We start from the raw sequence: 15,661 nt of genomic DNA on the forward strand, positions 1-15,661 counted from the left end.
CATTTTATTATTATGCTTTGAAACGTACATACCTTTTCTATGTATCAAACTGATAATGATAAAAGAGAATATTTTAAAAAGACATTAAAGAACTTCATTTTTACAAAATCTACCCAATTTGTCTAGGAGTAGGTATACACTGTCGTCACAAATATGGAATAATTTAAGTGACAACAAATTTTACAGTAAGATATTTGATAACTTGTTTTCTAAAACTGACTTTCCTACCTATGGTTTTCTTTAATGCAAATATTAATGATATTGAGCTTCCTGACCACAAACCAAATCATGGCACAAAAGACAATTCAGAAATGTATCCTTCAAAATAGGCAAGCCAGGCTGAGGTTGAGAATTTGATAAGTATTATGAAATTAATAACCAACCTTGAGCTGATTAAGAACTGATTCTATGTTGATTTATTGAAAGAATAAATAATATGAATCAAACATACTATTTATTAATAATTAAAACTAAGAAAATGTAGAATATAAAAAACAAGTGATTTTAGCTTACATTGAAATGAAGAGATACCAGAGCCTGTAATCAGTAATCTCATTCATGTAAGTCATCTTAAGAAAGATCTTGGCCAATTATAAGAACAGTTATATAACTACTTTTTCATATTTTTGTATAGTAAATGTATAATCACTGCAACCAAAAAATAGTCTGAATATCATGTACAGCAATAGTAAAAGTAAAAGATATAACAACAAAAAAGTAATAATTGTTTAGCTCAGAATCTCAGCCCAGGGAAGAGGAGTTTCTAAAGATTCTGACTGTAAAAACCAGAAGGGACTTTGGCCATCTGGGTGAGACAGAAGAAGACTGAAACCCTATGTGCCCCTTTGAAAGGCCCATGCACAGGCTCTCTCACCTGTGGACACTCACCCGGGTCACTGGCAGTGGGTCACAGGCTAGCGCAAGATTCATACAGGGAAAGACTGCATTTCCTGGTGCCAGAATGAGGGCTGGACAGGCAGCTGCCATTGTGCTTTAGTCAGGCCCCCCTGCAGGGTAACCTACAGACTGAGCCACAGATTGCTGGTGCTGATCCCTCCCACAGGGCCATTAGGAAGCACTGGCCTGAGGATATTAGCCCAAACCACCCAACCTGCAAATTCCCCAGGGCTTTTGTAGCTGGATGGTGGCCACGTCCTGTTTCAGGGCCAAACATTTGCAGAAAAGGGAATTAGAAAATATAAAAGAAAATTAAATATGGTAATAACCACCAAAATAAAATGAAAAGAACTAAATTTCAATTACATTTACTGAAAGATAATACAAAACTTGAATTATTAGGAATTTATTCTTGATGTTATGTTTAGTTTCCTTCCATATATATCTACATCAATTCAGTCCTTAGGAACTTACTCACTGGTGTCGATTATTTTTTTTTCCTAAACTCTTTTCTTATTAACACTTAATTAACTAAATTAATAGGATAAAAGTGGTCACATATAACACAAATCGCTTTGAAACTTTAGTCAGAGTGAGTACAGTAATTGCTTATCTATGCTAGCTGAACCCACCACATTATCACTACCATTCTCTTTTCTGCTTATAGGGCCTCAAAAGTTGTCAATGAAGTGGCTCAAATCCCTAAAGCTACATATAGGCCTTCTTTCCTTTATTTTTCTACTTAATCCCCCTTTCTATTAACTGACAGGCAATTGATATGTCCCTTAAATATAAGGTGAATGATGGTAGAGTAGAAATAAGCAAGGATTTTCCCATAGACCCAGTACTTTTCATGGATCCCAAATCATCTATGATGACCAAGAAGTAGATCATAGCCACCTTCAAAAAGATAACTAAAAAGCAATCAGTTTAACCTAAGTACTTCAAGGACTGACTCCTCAACTGTAGAGGGAGGTGGGGAAGCAGGCTGTTAACATAGGTACAAATCAACCAGTGCTATCTAAATATCTAATTATAAACTCTGTTGAGAAAGGTAGGCAGTCAATTGCAATTAATTTTTTTAAATGTTTTATCCTTCTAGGTAATCATGAGTTAACTGTCATTCCTGGAGAACTAAATTTTTAGAATCAAGATATGATCCTAGCTGTTTAACGAAGCTGTATATTTGACATCCTACTACAATTAAAGTTTTTATATATAATTTATTTTCTACTATTTTATAAGGATAATGTTTCTATATTTCATTAATAACTATACACATAAAACAGAAATAGAATTATATCATATCAATAGACACATGCAATTCTACAAACAGACTCAATTGTAAGAAAAATATACCTGCCATCCCTGTGATGATGTTCAGTGGTCTGACTGTATCTGGAGCGAGGTAGAGTAAGAAAATGACTGCAAGCATGGCAGAAACAAGAATAGAAATAAGACTCAGAAAAGAAAGAAAAAAGTATAGTTTAATTTTTAAAAGTGAGATTCAAAAAAGATAAGTAGATAGTAAGCAAAGCAAATGAAAATTGCTACTGGAAAGCTTGTTCTTTCTACTCAATATCTATTATAATACATCAATGTTAAAGGTTAAAATATTCTAAGTATTCTAAAATAAAACACAACAAAATATAACAAAATATAACAAATTGAAATTTTAACAAATTATATTCCAAAATTAATGAACAATTATCACTCAAACATCTTCATCACCATCTGTAAAATGTTAGACAACACAGATGTTTTCTTATTATTTTAGGAGGAAAGATGAGAAGAGAAAAATAAGGAAGTTTAAGAAGAAAATAATAAAAAAGGTAATTTCTAATACTTATACTTAGGAGATTTTACAAGATAATTATTTCTTCTTTAATCATTAATAATTAAAAATAACTAAAAGGACCTTATAAATTCCAGTTAGTAACAAATTGATTCAAATAATTTCTGATTATTAATTTTATTAAATTTGTTGAATACTACTTGTTTTTCAAAACACTGTTTATTATTTTTACTGCATGCTATTGGCTCTGTGTATCTCAGGACTTATGACTACATAAGCCATCAAAGCAGCAGACTGACCTTTTGCTCATTTGTAGTTCTTTTCTTTTCACGGCACTAATTTAAAATTGTTCTATTTTCTTAAAATTTTTATTGCCAAACACTTAATTTTGACAGATGATCATTATGCTTCTTTCAGTGAAAAATGGAAACCAACCTTGAACTCTCTCAACTTCCATTCTTCTACCACTAAATACAGAATAAATATACATTTATATCTGCACTTGTACTTCTTCACCAAAGGGAGAAATTCCTCTACGTGTAATTCTACTTCCCAAATGAGTTTGCTTCATTCATTATTGTCTTGTGCCTACCGTTCCTCAAGTGCACTTAAATCTAAAGAGAAAACTTTCACTAAACTTGTCTTCCTCTTAAGCCATTGACTCTCTTTGACTTTCCTTTCACCATAAAGCACCTTAAAAGGTATACCTATAATTTTTGCCATTACTTCCTCACTTCTCATTCATGCTTGAAGCTTACTGTAATTTGACTTCTGCCTCTACCACTCTCTTGAAGCTATCCTGTGAATGTTATCTGTGAAATCCTAAAAAATCCTTTCACCTCTGTGTGATCCTCATCATACTGAATTTACCTATGGTATTAGATAAACATTGATTTTCAAGCTCTATTTCTTGACACTGTCCTCTCTTGGTTTCTGAAACACTATTATTTCTGGCTCTAAAAATAGTATTTAACACTTAACTATATGCCAAGAACTCCATTAAATCTTTGTCCACTTTACCTCATGTTACTTCTCGTAACAACTCTTGAGATGGGTTCTATTATTCCCACAGATATTTACATTGAGGCTCAGTGCTTGCCCATAGCCATATAGAAAGTAGCAGTACTGAGTTTCAAACTCAGGGCTTTCTTAATCCTAAATTCAGGATCTGTTTATCTAACTGCCTCTTTATCCATTTCCTTTACTGGATTCCTTCTCTGTACTCCTTAGAGGCAGTGGTTTTCCAAGGTTTGTTCCTCAACCTTCTTTATATTCCAACACATTCTTTCTGGATAATACTATTTGTTTGTATAGTGCAAAGTCTCATATTGCCTTAGCCTTGATTTTTCTTTGGGTTTCACAGCACATTTCCAGCTGCCTTCTGGGCTCTTTGCATGGCTGCTTGAGTGTCATGCAGACACTTCAGAAAAAACACAGTGAAGCTTGAGCAAAACATTTGCCTATTTGGACATTTGGTGATACATTTGTGAACTAAGGGAGCTGGAGCAGTACTCAAATTTTCTTTTTGAGCAGAAGACCACTTGCTTTTTCAAAAAGAATTTTATGTAAAACCAATATATATAAATGCAATAAAATCAGAATGACACTGGGTAAAAAGAAAGTGAGAAGTCTAGACCCCATCCATTTGGCTTCATCCTTACCTACAACAGCAGTCCTTTGGGCACCTCTTCAGAAGCAAGAACTCCATGGCCCCTCTAAAGGCCCCTCTAGTTTCAAATATTCTTTAATCCCCTTTTGGAACTTAATATAATACTTCAGCTATTCCTCTTTTTGTAATCCCAGTTTCAACTAAGGATTTAAATATTTACTTAATAAACCAAGTTTTCAAATCTCAGGATTTAACTTCTCCATTTTCCTTATTTTCCACACTCTGTTGATTCATAAACCTTGCTGGTTCTAATGCCTAAATAACTCAGATTTATCCCTTTCTTTCCTTTTCTTCTGCCACTGCAAATCAGGCTGACTTTTCCTACTGGAATAACCTTCTATTAAGTCTCTCTTTCAGATCCCAAACCCCTCCTAAACCAATCCATTTTCCACCCTTCTAGAGAAGTATATTTGCAATTATGCTTCTTACCATGTAGATACAAGCTCAAATTCCTTCAATGGCTTCCCATATTGAAAAACAAGTACATATTCCTTTAAATGGTATGCAAATGAGTTCTAAAGTACTTTGAATCTTCATGTCCCATCACTTCCCATCGCCCATTCCATAACTTTTTATTTAGGTAAACCAGACTACCTAAGATTCTCTAAATATATTCTGAATGCTCCTGACTCCAAGAATGTTCATGCTCATCACGCTGTCAAGAATGTTCACTGTGCCCACTGTCCCCACTGTCACCATTTCATTAACTTTCAAAATTCTACTCTGTAAATCCAAGTTCATTTTAAAACTTTTTCCAATAGACCCAGCAAGTAATTTTCTTTACAATCTATTCCAACAGTATTATGCTTCTGTCTCACGGTCTTCTATGTTTTATAATTAGTTAGCATATTGCATAATTAGTTGGTAAAAATTAGCAATAATTAGTTGGATCGTTCGTTCGTTTACCTAGACTAGCACAATGTCTATTTTAAATCTTTGCACAAAATGGATGTTTCACTCAATAAATACATTTTGAATTGTCTAAAATATAAGAACAGAATTACACTACTTTCATGGTGAACCTACTCTCCAAAGAGAGCAGTGGTTCATGTAATCATGAAACATTCTGGAAATGTAAACAGAAGATTATAAACCTATATAGTATAAGGACACAAATAAAAAAAAAAGATTAAAAAAAAGGCACTCCTGGCTTTACGAAGAGTAGAAGTAATACCCAATAGTTGTGATTTTGGGATTTACTGCATTAAAAAGGAAGAGATTTTCTCTGAAAATTACTTGAGTAACAAAAATGTGTAAAATTCAAAGCTTGTTAAAATTTTCAAATTCATAGAACATATATATCTAATTATATATATACATGTATATATAATATACATCATCTAATTTCTAATATTTCCCTTGAAGAGACATAATTTTTTTCTCCTTAAAGCCAGAGAAAACATTAAGCAAGAATCAACAATTTATTTCCCTTTTTGTGTTGGTTAATTGTATGTGACAACTCAACTAAACCAGGGGTACCCACATTAAACATTATTTCTGAGTGTCTGTGAGGGTGTTTCCAGGTGAGATAAGCATTTGAATTGGCAGACACAGTAGACTGTCATTCTCAATGTGGGTGGGTATCGCATAGCCTAGTGAGGGCCTAAAGAGAACAAAAGTTGGAAAAAAGAATTCCTCTCTTTTTTGCTTTTTCACTTTTGAGCTGAACATCTCATATCTCGTTGGCCCTCAGTCAGAGATTTATAACATCGGCCACCTTGGCCTCAACACCTTCAGATGTGAAACTGAACTACACTACCATTCCATGTGTCTCTGGATTGTAGACAGCAGAGCAAAGGACTTTTCAGCCTCCATAATCATGTGAGCCAATTCCTTATAGTAAATTTATCCATCTATCTATTTATCTATCTATCTTTCTATCATCATCTACATCTATTATCTTACTGGTGCTGTTTCGCTGGAGAACTGTACTATATGCTTTTTTATAGTCATGTCATACCTCCTAATCTAATTTGGTCATAAGCCCCCTTGAGATTCTGCTGAAATGCATGAATTTTACACAGTCTATGAATATTACACAAAATTAACCATACTGCTTTAGTAAGCCCCCTAAAATCCATCCAAGATCCAGAGATGCATCCAAGGTCCTTTGCTGAATCCACTTGGTACAACCAAAAACATGTTTTATTTACACTCCTCCATTAAACCATACTTATTTTTCCCCCAAATTAATAAACATTGTTAATCTAAGCAATAAATACTGTCGCAATGAGTTAAATAAAGTTATATTAAAAATTGCATTTAATCCAATCTGTTTGAAATTTCTAAAAAAAACTGAGCAGAGCAGTAATTCATCATAAGAGAAAAAATACAGAAAACTAAAAAAATTACTACTTGAAAAAAATAATACACATTCTAAAATCATTATAAAAAATATCATGATTCAAAGAACTGCACTAGATTAGTGAACCAATTTCTAGACACAATTTGGTTCTTATTAAGTAATATAGTCTTTAAAAACAGAACACAATTATATTTATAATTATCCTTACGTATATTAAATTAGCCTGAATGTCCCCTTTTAGAAATCACCAGATACATAAAAAGGACTGCAAAAATAGAAGATAAAATATCATACCCTTAAAGTAACCAATAGTTTTTGAAAGCTAAGTTTCTAACAATTTCAACTTAATATAAAACTTTCTGCTATCTTTAAGATTTTGTTTTGCCACTTTATGATTCCTAAAATATACTCAGAATGATTTAACTATGTTAAAATATATTCCTGAAGTATAATAAATAAAATATTGCACTACTTTTGTGAAGTGAATTCTTTCATTTACTTTATATTTTCAAACTTTTAGAGAAATGTTTCCCCTCACAGTTGATAACTGAAAGGACTAAAAAAGACTGAAAATAGTTATGCACCAGTAAGATGATATGTTTGCCACTTTCACTAGCTGGCTGACTAATAAAGAATAGAGAAATAGCATAAATATGTAAGGTAACTCAGGGATCCATATAATAGGGCATTTTTCTTTTTAGAATATAAATGTATTAATTGAATGCACAGAGAAGAATGTTTATGAAGTCATATATCTTCTGTCAATGTTAATTATACTTTTTCTTATTATGCTAAAAGTGTTGACAAAAGAAAAATTCTGAGATGTCCTACATTACATTACAGCAGGGAATGAAAGAGACAAGAGTATTTAATCAGTTAATAGCTATGAGACAACTAACAATAGACTGCTCACATTCCTGAAAATATGGCGGAGCTCTGAATCAACTGTAGTGTCTGCCAGACACCACCACATCCTGCCTATGTGTGAACTTTCATGACTGTTTCTCACAACCAAACAAAAGAAGTAAATATTTCTTCCTTACTAACTGTGCATCTATCCTAGAACTGCCCCCACTTCACCTTTTCCCACCCTCCCTTATCTGTAGCCAATGTAAGTTCTTTCAAATCAACTTACATCTTTCTTCCCTAAAACGTAATGTATAAAAGTGCCCATCAACTCCAGGATGGCAAACAAAAATGTCTTTTCTACCTGGCCATGTTGCTGGTAGTTTAGACTTCATGCCCAGGACCTGGTTCTTCTCTAGTTAGCATTTGGCTGAATAAACATTTTTTAGAAAAGCTTTCAGCTGTGAAAGTTTTTTTCTTTAACAGTGTACTCCATGCACCCAATATATTTTGGCCTCTAGGACAGACATAAAAATTCTTATTGCAGGATATCTCTGACATGTTACAGGAATATTACCTAGTACTCTATACTTATTCTAAAAGCAAATTAAATTATATAAACAAATAAGCTCTTGAAATGATTTCTAATACTAAAACCACATAGTTTGCCCCAGGAAAATTATGTTTTTAGTTACAGCAGTTACCAGAATCTACCAGAGAGACAATAATATAAAAAGTGTGTGTGGGGATGCAGGGGGGTGGGGGGAATGGAGAGGAAGATAAAAGACGCCCTTTGCAATTCATCATTTTAGCTCGTATCCCTGAACCCAAGTTTCTATATTACTTGTAAAGAACCTAATTTTATTTTCAAAACAAAATTTTGACTAATGATAGAATGAAATGTACAAAGAAATAAAGAGCCAATCAAATTTTGATATAATTATTTTAAAATTACCTATAAGAAAAGGATATGAAAACTACATTTCCTTCTTATAACACTTAAGTTTAACAAGGTACTATAAACTAATGTCAAATGGCATAATTTCTCACCCAATATAGCTACTATAAAAGCCATTATCTTTATGCATAACTTTTCAATATGTCCCCAAGTCCTTCATCTTTGTACTGGGTCTTTCTGATGTGTATGTGTGTTCTGCCTCTGTACCTTTGCTCTTGTTCTTGCCTGAATAAAAATGCTCATTTTTCAAGGTTCAACTCATGTCCTACATTCTCTACAATGCTTTATAAAAAACATCTGAATTGACTGATTTCTCTTTTTTCTGCTTAATTAATAAGCACATTAAAATGTAAATTATTTGTAAGCCAAAAGATCTTCTTAAAACATTAAGAGTAATGCGCATTTTTTTGAGTATGTATGATGCAACTAGAGGCACTGTCATTCAATATAACCAATAACCCTATAAAGTTGGTGCTAATATTATAATTTTATTGATAAGGAAATCGAGTGCCAAATAGGTTAATTTTCCCAAAGATACATAGTTAGCAAGTGGTAAAAAGTCTAAATTCAAACCCAATGCCATTTGGTTCTGAATCCTATGAAAAAGAGTACATTCGACAAAATATTATTCTGTCCAGTGCACCAATTCTTACTGACAAGAAAGGTTAATGCACCATTCGAAATAACTAAATTTTACTTACTATTTCAAAGGAAATTTTCTTTTAGGCTTTAAATCAACAACATTATCATTCGACTATAAAATGCTATTCTTGAAAATTCACTGTAAGAGTTCCAGAGTATTCTAGCCATTTAAATAATACATAAAAATTACAATGCCGGAAGACAGCATAGGGAATGCAGTTAGCATTAATATGATGGCTAGGTGGAGGGCCGGGGGAGGGAGGGAGCAATTGGGGGATCGTTTTATGAACTATATAGATGTCTAACCAATGTACTGTATACTTGAAACTATTTTAAATAAATAAATTTTAAAAAATTATAATGCCTTCATAGGTAAGCTATTATTGAAAAGCTTTTAGATTAGGATAAAATAGATATTAAGAACCCATTATTTAATAATGTCATAGACTATCTACATGGATAATACTGTATTTTTTGATTTTTGATTCCTCACGTTAATGAATAACAATTATAGAGATAACTCAAAAGTAATACATTAGAAATGGTTTATAGTCCTATTTAAATGAAATTCTATTTTACTTATATCAAAAAGGATTTAAAACAGGTTACAATTAAGAGTAATAATGACCTGGTAATCTATAGCATTCTAAAGGAGTAATGAACCACACGGATCAAGTTCCATCAAAACTGAATTACTTGAACATTTTTGCTAAACTAAAAGATTCCTAAAGTTATGAAGTAAGCAAGAAAAAATATAATGACATTTCAATTATGACTATATCAGGTAATATCAAGGATTAGTCACCAAGAATTTAATAAATTTTTGTTCCTAACCCTAGGGCCATTTGCCTTCAAATACTGGTAAAATATTATGTATCTGATATGATAGTGACAATTCTTGTTTGTAAGTATAATTCTGGAGGTTAATTTTAATTTATTCTTCTTTGTAAGATTTAGACCATGTTGTCTTCTGAGAAAATATCAAGTCCACTTTTCATTAAAAGAAAAACTTTACATAAAGTTGAAGGATTTAAAATCATTTCAGACTTTCCTGTCATCATTTCCTTAACAAATTTTCAATATACAAGTTTATGAATCACTATACAAATAATTTCTAGAAATGATCAAACTCATTAAAATTCTATTAGATAACAAAATTACTCGTTCAAACACCCTAATAATCTTCTTTCTAACTCTTAATCATGCTGATATAGTTATCTTTCTTTATTACTGTACCTGATAAGCATAAATTTCTATAGGTGCATGCCTATAATTACCCCCAAAATATAAATAACTGTGAAAAAGTCAAACAAATTAAAAATAAATAAAATAGTACATTAACTTTCATTAATAATTAATATCTATTAAACATATTAATTTAATTTCTTCTTAGATGTCAGATACAAAAGATAATACTTGTTTGACACTTAAAAAGTAAGATATTCCTTATCTTTTCTTTTGAAAAAGTGTGCTAAAATAAACGAAATTATAAGCATGAAATCAGAATAATCCTAGATTTAGAGAGAACAATTAAATTTATGAATATTGACAGCAACATCTCATATCAGTTGGTTTAAAAGCCCCTAAGTATTTTTCCTAAAATTAGTTTCGGATGCATACAAAGGGACTCCTGAGTTCCCTTGTTATTTCTTCATAGCATTCCCTGAATAGTAAATTAAGCGTTTTTTCCTAATCCTTACCTCAAACCCATTACACAGTTTGGGGGAAATATCATAGCATTTTCCATTTTATATATATTCAAACCATGAATTAGAGTTTTAATCAATTTGCTGAATTTAAAAAATTAGTAGTAGTTAACGTATGTATTGAAACATGCCATGTTACTTCCAAGTATGTCACATTTAATGGAGCAAATTCAGAGAATTCTTCCAAAGACAGCTATCAACAGCATGATTCTTTAAGATGCTATAAAGGATTACTGAAAGCCATGAGAAAAAAACCTCTTCATGGATCAGTTTTTGTGTTTGTTTCCTAAACAAACCAGACTTGTCTCAATAATTTTATACATAAAAAGTCACATTGATTTCCCTGATGAATATAAAAGACTAAAATCTATTGTCTCATGAAAGTATTTTCATATATAATTGGTTATGATAAGGTAAAAAATAATAAAATGTCTTATTTTCATTATGATTATCATATGTGCAAATTCACTAACTCTACTTGATTTAACAAAGGACCAAAATTACAAGAGCAAGATGATTTTATATTTTTCTTACCAAAGAAAAGGTTGTTTTTGCTTTGTTCTACTTATTTTGTTTTTAATAACGTGGTGGTCATAAGAATGAATGTAGGCATTGTAAAGGAAACATACGGTTTTAGAAAATAAGATATAAGAAATACACAATTTCAAGATGAAAACATTTTGTGGTAACATCTTTTACCTGAAGGCAGTCATTAGAATAAGGCCTAATAGTATTTAATCATATTTACCTGTCTCTATCTGGAGAATAATGGTCATCCATGACACGATGTCTATCCATTCGGCTAATTGTGTTATAATGTCCAGTAGTGGAGCGTGTCCCTCGAAGTCCCTGTTCCACATTCCGACTGAAATAGCAAGAGCTATTAAATATCTTAATAAACCGTAATCATTTACCATACTAAGAAATGAGGTTTATTAATATAGTAGAAAAAGACAAAAATCAGTATAATGTCAAGTCCAAGTTTTTTGCTTTATTAATTGCATCTCTGGCTAACAGCATAACTACCCATTAGACTGAAGTTAGGAGATTAGTGCTATAACAGAGATATGACATAAAATTAAACTAATATCAATGAGGATAGAGATAAGGATTATCAAAACTATTAAAAGATGACTCCCAGGTCTCTAGTGATACTCAATGATATATGAAATATAGCAGGAAGATTTGCGTAGAAAAAAATGAGTTCAGCATGTTGTTTACAGACAATGTATTGGTAGATCCTATTTTAGTGATAATGATTCTTTGTTTTTTAAAATCTAAACTGAAGTCTTTAAAATCTATCAATGATGATTTTTTAATGTACCATTCTTGGCCTAGATTGTCTATGTACACAATTCCTTTTCACGATAGAATAAACCTTTTATGTAAGCTCCTGTTACAGTTCCTATTATGTGCACCTGAAGCTAATTTAAAACCTAAGCCTTTTTCTATTGGTGTGTTCAAATATTCTTTCCATGGTAAAAATCAAGCACTCATTATTTCTTTTTTTTTTTAATGAGGTAGGGCTTAATTTATTAAAGTTACAAATTCAAACTCTAGTTCTCTCTTAAATTTAAATTTCAGATTACAAATCTTATTATTCTAGTGATAGTTCTACTACATTTAAGAAATAACTTTTCAGAAAACTCTTAATATTTACTCCTATTTACAAACTTAGCTAACTCAATATCTTCAAATACTTTAAAGTATGTTTATAAACTAATTATGTTTTCTTTTTAACTTCTTCAATTACCTAAATTAAGTAAATGCTTTTTAAGTGTTTAATATCCTTATAGATTAAATAAGTTAAATTTATAAATATAATAAATCTTGAATTCTTTTAGATTGTCCAATACTATGCATAAAATTAAGATTATAATTAAAAATTCTAAGCCTAAAATTAACTCAATTATTCATATAAAATAAGCACTACAAGATTATCATTCTAAGAGTTCAAATTTCTTAAACACTTCAAGTATATAAAATGTGAATTATGCACATATTTCTTATTAGCAAATATATTATTTCCATGGCTCTTAAGTTAAGCCTTTCTGTACTTAACTGGACTGATCAGAGTTTTCCACTGGGTATAAAACCTCAAGCTACAGATTTTCTGAGCCATTCAGCCATTGTCCAAGCATTGCTTTTATTTTTCATATGATTGTTCCTAATTTTAAAGCCCCATCAGTTGTTTATTTTTTCCTATTTCTTAAATTATCAGAAGTTATATCATCCATGAGTATAATGAGTTTGGTTCTAAGCAAATTTACTCAAAACTGACATATGATCGAAAGCTGGATCTTCCTTATAATTTTCAACTTTCACAATAAAATAATATTGGTCAAAGTTATATTCTATATTTCATATTACTCTCATTATATGAGTTATTAAGTAGTATCTGTTTTTCCTTAAGTAACTTTTTTCCACAAGAATTTATTATCTTTAGAGGTTATTAATAATACTTGATTATAAATACTTGTAATATTACCCAAAAATAAAATGCATATGCTATCTTACCTTTGTGGAGGAGGGACGCTGGGTGACCATGACCTAGTCCTTCCTATAACATCTACTCGGTGAGGAGACCCTGATGGTGAACAATGGTTTGATGACATTACTTGTTCTGGCACTGATAATGTTGAGCTTTGAAGATCTCGACCATTGTGTCGATAGTCTGACGGAGAAAAAATTAAGTTTATAGTTATCTACACACTAAGTCCTTTTGTATTTTCTACTTTACTGAAAAACATGTTGGTGAAGTTGAAAGGTTTTGCATATGTTAAATGTAAACATAATGAATAAAGCATAATACTAAGACAAAATAATATTTTGTAAACACTTAAAAAGGAATGACAAATATTAAAATATTTAGATAGCTACTATGTCCAAAGCAGTGTGCTAGGGTAGAGTAAAACTTTTATATACAATTAATTATCTTCAATAATATACTCAAGTTTATTCTGAAAACATTTTCATCTTTTCAATGACCTAGGGAGAGCTTCAAATGCTTCTCAACAACTACAAATATTTAAAATTATTAACTTCACAGGAAGTTTCTAAAAGTCAACAGTTATTTCTTTAAGAGATAAGCAGTATTAGAAAGCACTCTGAATACCATTTGAAAAACCTATGTATTTTTCTTATAGTATTTGACAGGGCTGAGAGACAAAAGAAATCTGAGAATAAAAATATGACAAATTGTAGGAGGAAAATAGCCCAATGATTTAATATACTTAGACAAAGTGTATTAGAGGTGATATTATTCAGATGAGTCCTAGAAAGCAACTGATATTTGATAGACATGGAGAAAAGTAGAAAGAAATCTAAGTTGGAAGAAAAATAGCAGTTCAATGTGGGTCATCAGTGGGAAATAAGCAGTAAAGGTTAAATTTGACCCAAGTTGTATATACCTAAAATGTCATGAGGTTTGTAATGGAAAGAGCCTGAAAATTTCTAAGCAGGAAGTGACATCACCACCACCATTATCGTCACCATGCTCATCATGGCTACTATTAACTGAACTTTTACTATGTGTTAGGAACTCTGCCAGGAACTTGACAAAGTGCTCTGCTTCAACACTTGTATCAGAAGGAAACTCAGAAAAGGTATTGGTTCATATCTGATTTTTCCAACATGTTAACGTTTTCCAGTATTATTTTAGGTTAGTTTCCCTAGAAATAGAGCAAGAGCTAAAGATTTGGGTGCTTATGAATAATTGAAGGAGCGCTCTCAGGAGAAAGGAGTTAGCAGAGCAGAAGAGTGCGTGAGAAGAAACTGAACAAAAATGTGGTCTCAGCCCGATCCCATTGGAGGCTCTGGAACCTGAATTGCCCCGGAATTGCTCCAACTTTGAGGCAAAGGTCCTGGACATCTGTACTTCTATGTTGGTTAGTCACTGTCACTGGCCAAAGACTGTCAGTGGGGAGTAGGTGAACTGTCAGTGGGGAGTAGGTGATGTGGGTTTTGTCTGTCTGAGGCCAGTTCTCTGGAGAATAGGGCAGCTGTGAGTTATTAGCAACCAACACTCATAGTAGCTGGGGTAAAGAGGATATGGGTGGGGTACCGACAGTGTCTACTACCACACCAAATAATAGCAACTGAATGCAAAGTACACTGACACAGCCGGATGCAGCAAGCCAGAGAAATACAGAACCATATGTGATGCTCATTCATTCCATGTTCCTTCCTCTTGCCTCACTTTGGTCACAAACTCTGTCTTAGAGGTGCTTATCACATGGGTTCTTCCTGATGTTCGTAAATAGTTCCCAATACCATAACTTTTCAGACTTATCCTCCTTTCCATGTAGACCGATTCCTTCTACATAGGCACTTTCATTTTAAAGTCCTATATTTAATATTTTATTGCTTAAAACTTAATATGAATTTTTAATTGTGCTGTATTTCTATTTTTAGTGTTTTGATTACAAAGCTGCATGGGTTTTGAATGATCTTATCTAAACTGTTTTCTCCAGACATCCTGTTGCTTTTAGTGCATGATTTTGCAGATCACCAGGTTTTCTTTCAGAAATACACAGACATTGTAATAGAAATGACTGCAAACAAAACATTATCCCCATTTTACAGTTGAAGAAACTGAAATTTATGTTAAGAAATTTACATTAAATATAAAATACTAGGGCTAGGATTTAAAACAAGATCTATCTGACTCTGATGCTCTCATTGTATTCTAATTACTCATGATCTAAGTAATAATTTAGGAAGATGAAGCTGATAGCACTATATAATTCAAATCACTGGTTAGAAATGTTGCAGCAAGATTAACTGCTCTTATAAAACTTAGAAATGCACTGTTTAAAAGAACTCTGAAATGATAGAAATATTC

General features: G+C 31.9%; 1 protein-coding gene across 22 annotated transcripts in view; it reads right to left on the reverse strand.

Annotated features, from left to right (window-relative positions):
- RIMS2 (regulating synaptic membrane exocytosis 2) overlaps positions 1–15,661 on the reverse strand; it is a 548,506-nt gene that overhangs the window by 195,610 nt on the left and 337,235 nt on the right. For all 22 annotated transcript variants that reach the window (XM_039854030.1, XM_039854006.1, XM_039854009.1 and 19 more), the window contains 2 exons: positions 13,336–13,492; positions 11,567–11,683 (listed from right to left, as the gene is read on the reverse strand). In XM_039854030.1, the coding sequence (XP_039709964.1) occupies positions 11,567–11,683; positions 13,336–13,492 (274 nt within the window). The remainder of the gene's footprint in view (positions 1–11,566; positions 11,684–13,335; positions 13,493–15,661) is intronic.

Source organism: Pteropus medius, unplaced genomic scaffold (assembly GCF_902729225.1).
Source record: "Pteropus medius unplaced genomic scaffold, Ma_sr-lr_union100, whole genome shotgun sequence".
Classification (NCBI taxonomy): domain Eukaryota; kingdom Metazoa; phylum Chordata; class Mammalia; order Chiroptera; family Pteropodidae; genus Pteropus; species Pteropus medius.